Source organism: Cupressus sempervirens, chromosome 1 (assembly GCF_028749045.1).
Source record: "Cupressus sempervirens isolate cs-2001-9-10 chromosome 1, ASM2874904v1, whole genome shotgun sequence".
Classification (NCBI taxonomy): Eukaryota; Viridiplantae; Streptophyta; class Pinopsida; order Cupressales; family Cupressaceae; genus Cupressus; species Cupressus sempervirens.
Window position 1 is genome coordinate 287,362,056 of NC_143118.1, and position 8,859 is coordinate 287,370,914.

General features: G+C 33.3%; 1 protein-coding gene across 1 annotated transcript; it reads left to right on the forward strand.

The window, feature by feature from the left end:
* Nucleotides 1-571: 571 nt before the first annotated feature.
* On the forward strand, nucleotides 572-1,198 carry LOC149577224 (uncharacterized). The gene has a single exon (XM_089795884.1). It carries the CDS (start codon nucleotides 572-574, stop codon nucleotides 1,196-1,198), a length of 627 nt encoding a protein of 208 aa, XP_089652010.1.
* Nucleotides 1,199-8,859: the final 7,661 nt, after the last annotated feature.

The window sequence follows — 8,859 nt, forward strand, 5'->3', positions numbered from 1 at the left end:
AAATTTAATCTCCAACTGCTTCATTTACTTGTCCGTATTGTTTTGCCAGGAGCTGCAGTTTGTTTTTGCGTTTCTTTTACTCCACCAAATACTTTATTTATTTCAGCATGTGGTGGACTCCAAATTTTATTTTGCTATGTTTAATTTCTTCTCTTCTAGGACATTCTTCAGTTTTTTCTTTTAATTAGTGTGCTGGAGTTTTTGTAGTGTGAAATGCAGAAGTCATTGTGTAAAAACAGAGCAAGAGGACAGAGTGCTAGAGTTTTTTTTCTTTAAACTGTGTAATTTCAGCTGTAGCAACAGGAGTAAAAAAAACAACGTATTGTAATGTGCAGCTTCAGATTTTAGTTTAAATGATTAAAATGTGTTTTTTAATTGCTGAAATGAAGTTGTTTGATGTTTCAACATTTTTGCTCTGTTTCTTTGTGACTTAAATTATCAATCCTCTGCCTCACTCCATCAGTGGTATCAGAGCTGAAGGTTTTTTAGTGGGTCTGAAGCTAATTGTTATTTGAAGGAGTTTTCTTTAAAAGAATTTCAAAAGATAAAAGTATTTTTTTCACTATCAACAATGGCAGCAAGCACAAGCTTGACAAGTCTACAAATTCCACAGTTTAAAGGCAAAAATTATGATTACTGGGCAGTCACAATGAAGGCCTTATTTTCTTCACAAGATTTGTGGGATCTTGTTGAAAATGGTTTCATAGAACCAGCAGATGCAACAGCATACAATGCTTTGTCTCATGCAGAGAAAGATTTGTTGAAAGATAATAAGAAGAAGGATTCAAAGGCACTTTTCTTTATTCTCCAAGGTGTGCACGAGAGCATTTTTCCAAGAATTGCAGCAGCAACAAGGTCCAAACAAGCTTGGGACATTCTTCAAACAAGCTATCAAGGTATGGAAAAGGTTAAAACTGGCAAATTGCAAATGTTGAGAAGAAATTTTGAAACAATCTACATGAAGGACAATGAATCAGTAGATTCATTCTTCACTCAAATTATAGGACTGGTAAACCAAATAAGATCACATGGTGAAACCCTTGAAGATAAGAGAGTGGTTGAAAAGATTTTAAGAAGTTTGCCTACAAAATTTGAATCTATCGTGGTGGCCATAGAAGAAACAAAAGATCTTTCACAATTTTTAGTTGATGAGCTTCATGCATCACTTATCTCTCATGAGCACAGGCTGAGCAGGTAAACAAATCCATCATTAGAGCATGCTTTCAACTCACAAGTTTCAATTGGTCAAGGTAGAGGAAGAGGAAGAAGAAATTTCAGAGGTAGAGGAAGAAATTCTTATAAAGGTGGAAGAAGCAGCTCACCAAACACAAGTGGAAGGGGCAAGAGTCCGTCAAATTCAAGTTGAAGAAGTAACACCCAAAACCCAAGTCAATACTCATCACAAAATCACCCTCAAAGCCAAAGGTATGACAAATCCTCAATCCAATGTCATTATTGCAAGAAATTTGGGCATTATATGAATGAATGTAGGAAGAAGCAATTTGATTCTAGACATCATGATGCAAATTTCACAAAAGAAAATCAAAATCAAAAACCTGATCAATATACTATGTTTTTAGCATGCAATGTAGCACAAGCAAATAAAAAGGATGTGTGGTTTTTAGACTCAAGTTGCAGCAATCACATGACTGGAAATTTAGAAATGTTTTCTAGTTTGGATGAGAGTGTAAAATCTAATGTAACTTTGGGTAATGACAATAAAGTAGAAGTCAAAGGAAAAGGAAGCATCAACATTCTAACCAAAATGGGGGAGAAGAAACACATGAATGACGTTTATTTTGTTCCCGGTTTAAAACACAATTTAATGAGCATTGGTCAGCTTATTCAAAAAGGGTATAGAGTATTTTTTAACAATGGAGAGTGCACAATTTTAGACAAATTACTAAGCAATCAGCTCATAGAAAAGGTTCAAATGACAAGTAATAGAATGTTTCCTTTAAAGATAAGATCATATTTGAATGTAGAGTTCTCTCAAGTAGACAACTCAATGAACTCACAAATGAATGAAGGAAAAGTTGCAGCAATCACTCAAGTGATCTTCCAAGCAGAGATTAAAGATGAAAATTGGCTTTGGCATTTAAGATTTGGCCATTTAAATTTTTCAGCATTAAATCTACTTCATAAGAAAAACATGGTGAAAGGATTGCCTTTAATAGAGAAACCGAATAGAGTATGTGAAGGGTGCATCTTAGGAAAGCAACATAGAGAATCATTTCCAGCCAGTATGTCAATGAGAGCCAAGGCACAATTGGAAATAATTCATTCAGATTTGTGTGGTCCAATGCAAACACCTTCAATAGGTGGAAGTTTCTATTTTATTACATTCATTGATGACTATTCAAGAAAAACATAGGTTTACTTTCTAAAGCATAAGAGTGAGGCACTTGAATATTTTTGTCAATTCAAAGCACTTGTTGAAAAACAGAGTGGTTACTACATCAAAGCATTAAGAACAGATAGAGGTGGTGAGTACATCTCAAATGAGTTTCTAAATTTTTGCAAAGAGCATGGAATCCACAAGCAATTTACCACAAGGTATAGCCCACAACAAAATGGTGTGGCTGAAAGGAAAAATAGAATAATAATGGAAATGGCTAGAAGTATGTTGAATGCTAAACATTTGTCAAATGAGTATTGGGCTGAAGCTATATCATGTGCACCCTATATAATGAATAGATGTCCAACCAAAAGTGTAAATAATATGATTCCGGAAGAAGCATGGAGTGGAAGAAAACATAGTGTTTCTCATATGAAAGTTTTTGGATGTGTGGCTTATGCAGATGTGCCAAATGAGTTGAGAAGAAAATTGGACAGCAAAGGAGAAAAATATATTTTTGTGGGATACAATGATGAATCAAAGGCATATAAGTTATACAATCTGATCAGCAAGAAGGTTATAATCCGCAGAGATGTGAAATTTGTAGAAGATGAAGCATGGGATGGAAGTATAGACAAAACAATCAACATAATAGCCAGCATACCACAAGAAGAAAATAAAGAAATTATACCAGCAGGTATTCTTTCAAATGTGGCTCCTTCCACAACCATTCAAACTCAACAAAGAGGTCAAAAGATGTCATCATCAAACATAAGGACAGCAACACATACACAAGCAAATACACCTTCAAAAGTGCAACAAACACCATCTTCAATCAGAACTTTTGGTGCTAGTCCATCAAGTCCACAATCTATAAATTCAAGTGACATGTCAAACCCCACACTAGCAAGCTTAAGAAGACAAAAATTTAGAAGTTTGAGAGATATTTATGAGCAAGATGATAGTGAAAGTAGTGCAGATCAGAATTCTCTTTTTGCATTGTATTCACATGTTCTTGATCCAACTCATTTTGAAGAAGCAATTAAAGAAGAAAAATGGATAAATGCAATGGATGAAGAAATTGATGCAATAGAAAAGAATGACACATGGGAGTTGATGAGTCTTCCATAAGGAAAAGCAGTGATTGGAGTGAAGTGGGTTTATAAAACTAAATAGAATGCAAATGGTGATATGCAAAAGCATAAAGCTAGGCTTGTAGCAAAAGATTATTCACAACAACCCGGGGTTGACTATAATGAGACATTTGCAACCAGTGGCTCGTCTTGACACCGTGAGAACTATACTTGCCATAGCAGCTCAAAACAAGTGGGCAATGTATCAAATGGATGTGAAATCAGCATTTCTCAATGGCATTTTAGAAGAAGAAGTTTATGTGGAGCAGCCACCTGGATATGAGATTTTGGGTCATGAAAACAAGGTTTACAAGCTTAAGAAGGCACTTTATGGACTCAAACAAGCCCTGAGAGCATGGTATAGTACAATTGACTCTTATCTCTTGGAAAATGGCTTTAATAGGTGCAACAGTGAGCCTACTTTATACACCAAGATGAATGAGCAAGGTGAGATCTTAATTGTTTGTTTATATGTTGATGACTTGATCTTCACTGGTGATTTATCAATTGACATTTTTAAGGCAGCCATGAAGAAAGAATTTGAGATGACTAATTTGGGTTTAATGAGGTACTTTCTTGGCATTGAAGTGAATCAAAATGATAAAGGTATTTTTATTTCACAATCTAAATATGCAAATGACATCTTGAAAAGGTTTAATATGATCAATTGCAAATCAGCCCCAACACCAATTGTGACAGGATTAAAATTGAGCAAGAAAGATAAAGGGGCAGATGTAAATCCAACCTTGTATAAAAAACTTGTTGGTAGTCTCATGTATTTAACAGCCACAAGACTGGACATAATGTATGCAGTAAGTCTCATCTCAAGGTTTATGCAAACTCCAAAAGTTTCACATTGGAAAGCAGGAAAAAGAATTTTGAGATATGTTAGTGGAACAAAGAACTATGGAATTCTCTACTCAAGTTCAAATGAGTTTAGATTGATAGGATACACTGACAGTGATAGTGCAGGTTGTATAGATGAAAGGAAGAGCACTTCTGGTTATGTTTTTCATTTTGGATTAGGCATAGTATCATGGGCTTCAAAGAAACAACCAATTGTTACTCTTTCATCTACTGAAGCAGAGTATGTAGTAGCCACAGGGGCAGCATGCCAAGCAATTTGGATGAGAAGGATGCTTAAAGAATTAAACTATGAACAAGAAGAGGCAACTAAAATCTACTATGATAATAATTCAGCCATAGCTTTGTCAAAGAATCCAATTTTTCATAAAAGAAGTAAACATATCGACACAAGGTATCATTTTATCAGAGAACTAATCAGCAATGGAGAAATTTATTTGGAGCATTGCAAATCAAATGATCAGTATGCTGACATCTTCACCAAACCATTGGGAAAGAAAAGTTTTGAGCATCAAAGAGACAATTTGAGAATCATGGACAATAGTTGTGATTAACGGGGAGTGCTGAAATTTAATCTCCAACTACTTCATTTACTTGTCCGTATTGTTTTGCCAGCAGCTGTAGTTTTTTTTTGCGTTTCTTGTACTCCACCAAATACTTCATTTATTTCAGCATGTGGTGGACTCCAAATTTTATTTTGCTATGTTTAATTTCTTCTCTTCTAGGACATTCTTTAGTTGTTTCTTTTAATTAGTGTGCTGGAGTTTTTGTAGTGTGAAATGCAGAAGTCATTGTGTAAAAACAAAGCAAGATGACAGAGTGCTGGAGTTTTTTTTCTTTAAACTGTGTAATTTCAGCTGTAGCAACAACAGTAAAAAAAATAACGTATTGTAATGTGCAGCTCTAGATTTTAGTTTAAATGATTAAAATGTGTTTTTTAATTGTTGAAATGAAGTTGTTTGATTTTTCAACATTTTTGCTCTGTTTCTTTGTGACTTAAATTATCAATCCTCTGCCTCATTCCATCCAAATCCTCAGTTTTTAATATCCAGAAAATTAGTGCTGACTTCTTCCACCGTTGCCAAACGGTAGCCATCTAGCATTAATTTAAGCCATCTCGTTCTCTTGAACTTAAGCTTTAGCTTCGGGCGTGTCGACATACTCTCCCCTACACAATCATCAAGCTGTCCATGAAATTAAAAAGAACAAGGAAAGCAATTTATTCTTGTCCTAGTTTAGATGTAGCTATCTTCTGTATAGTTGATCAATTTTAAAAAGATAAAAAATAGCTTGAACTTTTTTTAAAATTCCAACATTGGATCTTCATGATCTGCATAGTTTGTAGTGAAAACAAAAAAACATTGGAAAAAAATCACAACGTGAATATGAAAAAAAAAATTGACTTTGTTTTACCTTTAGTGCATTTTGTGTGGAGATTAGCATGTCCCAATTTATATAACATGCTTATATTTTTCCTAAGTCTTAAAGACAAAATACTTGTAAAAACACTCTCAACTAAAAGTTGGTTAAAATATATAAAGAAAATAATTAACAAAACATTAATATGTGTAATATATTTTTATAGTATGCATTGATAGTTTTTATTTTTTATAAATATTTTTTGGGCAAAAGTTGGCTAACCATGTTGATTTAGTTTTGGAGCCATCCGAATATATATATATATATATATATATATATATATATATATATATATATATATATATATATATATATATATATATATATATATATATATATAAATTTCTAACCGATTTCAAACTCTCTCTAAAATATCATATAATTAAATTTTAATTTCACTTCGTTTAATTTAATTGTATATTCAAATTAAAAATAATCATAATATTCTTAATTTTTTATGCAATGGTCTTTATAGTGACATTGCCATCTTAATTCATATTATCTAATAATTCCCCCTTTCATAAAAATTAAAATATCTTTAAAAAACTTTAAAGAAGGGAACATTTGGACATTTTAAAGATGTCAAAACATCTAATATCTCTTGATTATATCATAAATATTCAACCAATCCTATAAATGATAAATTATATGTTGGAAATAATATTTCAACTTATTTTTAAAAAGATTTTATAGATTATATTGTTAATTTAAAAGAAAAATAGAAAATACACAAATAGAGATGAGAAAATTTATCGTGGTTTACCATAACTTGTGGCTACTTGCCCCCATATTTATACACAAGTCTTCAAGAGAAGACATAGAGATAAATAAGAGGAATATAAAATGAACAGATGTTTTAGTTAGATTTCACATCCAATAATCTTCCACTTGAAGTTCAACTTATGTTACAACCTCACATCTGAACAACCTCTCATTGAAACTTTACTTTCCTTTACCAATTTAATGGTAATAAATTGTCAAAAGGCAATTTTCATAGTTGGAATAGAAACCACAGCTACTTGCTAATCACATCCAACTAACCATACAACATTAGTATATTTATAACCACATAACCAACCCATACAATAGCTCATCAATAATACCATCTTCCAACAAAATACACTGAAAAAGTCAATGATGTGCAAAAATCTAGAAAACCACTATCGAGAAATTTAAATTGTGCATGAGAAATATCAAGTATAAGTTGACTCAATCTACCAATCAATACGTAGAAGGAGTGATATTAACTTGAGATAATCTACAAATCACAACCAATTTGCTGCAAAAAAAAAAAAAAAAACATCTCCCATGTCCTCATGAAAAGACCACATATTATTGTAAAAAAACAATGAAGTACACTGACAATAGATGACCTTAGAAACTATTGGAAGGAACACCCATGAAAACCATAACTCATGCTTCCACCAAGTGCCCAACTATGTAAATTATGATCTCCTCCACCTCTCCATATGAGAGCATTTACAACACCCAAACACCATGAACGAAAGTCCATGCAAACATGAAGATCAAATTCCAAACATTTTGAAACTGGGAACCATCTTATAACATCTCCAAAACTCAAATGCACAAGGAAATAAATCTACTGAGTAGACCAAGCATGGGGATTGAGAATGCTCCTCCATGAAACACCAAGTCACAATTACTCTTTTCCAAGAACAATCTCCACTAGGTCCATAATGAACTCACGTCACAAGTGTAGGCTCCTCAAACTTCATGCTAAAACCTCCAAAGAGAAACTATCTCAACAAATGTTCCCTAAATCAAGAGAACTCTAGCCTCACCCGAGCCTCTTAGCTTTCAAGAGTACCTCCATGGTCGATCTACCAAAGTACTTGATACCAAGAGCACTAACGAAGATCAATTATCAAAACTCCCATTGTTGGTCTGCATTACCTGGGACTCAACATGACAACTTGATCTCCACAAATCAAAGCTCATGCTCCAATGGGCAAAACCTGTCAAGAGAACATCTATCATAACCATGCTCTAATTATGCTCTAATTTATAATCAAGAGCTCACCATGGCATAGTAACAAAAATCTCTAATTTTTTGGAGATAACCATCTCATGACAATAAATTCTTTCTGCTAAAACTCCCACTATATCATGATAATGATTTTTTTATGGTATCAAAAAATAAAATAAAAATGATACCAAATATCATACTGAATTTACAATTTCTCCATAACATGAAGAAGTAAAACAAAACCAACATTTATGAACACTACAACCCTTAAGATCTTCTATCTTTATCTTAGAAGCTAAGGGCCATGTTCCTTCCAACCTCTTAGATAGTCACCTCACAATACTTGCCAAGACCACCAACTCCAGAGCTCAAAATAATAGACCATTTGCTTTAATAGCCTAAGTCAACATTGTCTACAAAGACCTCTTGCAAAGTTAATCCACCTCAACATCTCTTTGAAGAGATTCATCCCATGGTTCTACTAAAATTCCAATTTGAAATAGAACTTTGCCCCCGCTCTTATGTATATGCAAAATAATATACTGCTAGAAAACAATACACTAAGTAATCATACGCTTGTATGAGTAGGCTGGCATAAATTCTTGATAATCCATACGATAGGGAAAATAAAAATACTGCACGAAACCATGTCCACAAGTAATAGAATCTGCTTCCACACAAGCTAATCTTTAGTATAAGGTTCTATCTCTTTGAAATTAGAACAATACACAACATTATTTCCTTATGGATGAATCCATTTTCTAAACTTCATGTAACATGTATTCTTTCAAACGGGCTTCAACTATAGCTTTATCAATTTAAGGGTTACCATGTTCTTGTCCTTCTTAAATTGCCAACATCTCTTGGCCAAGACGTAACTCTATATGTTGTTCCAAATAGAACTAGTACAATTTCACATGTTATCCTCTCTGCAACCATATTCATTTCAACAAACTTCTTTACTATCTTTGCATAACCATGGTTTGCCCTATTTGCTCGCTCTCTCTAGACAAATCTAGGCTCAATCTTTAGTTCTTCCTTTAGAGGGGCTCAACGAATTCAATTTTTTTTTTTCTTTTAATGCCTTCCTTCACCAATATCTTTAGTTTTTGCAAGGC

Coding starts and splice junctions, on each gene's coding strand:
- LOC149577224 (XM_089795884.1), top strand. CDS start 572: ATGGCAGCAAGCACAAGCTTGACAAGTCTACAAATTCCACAGTTTAAA.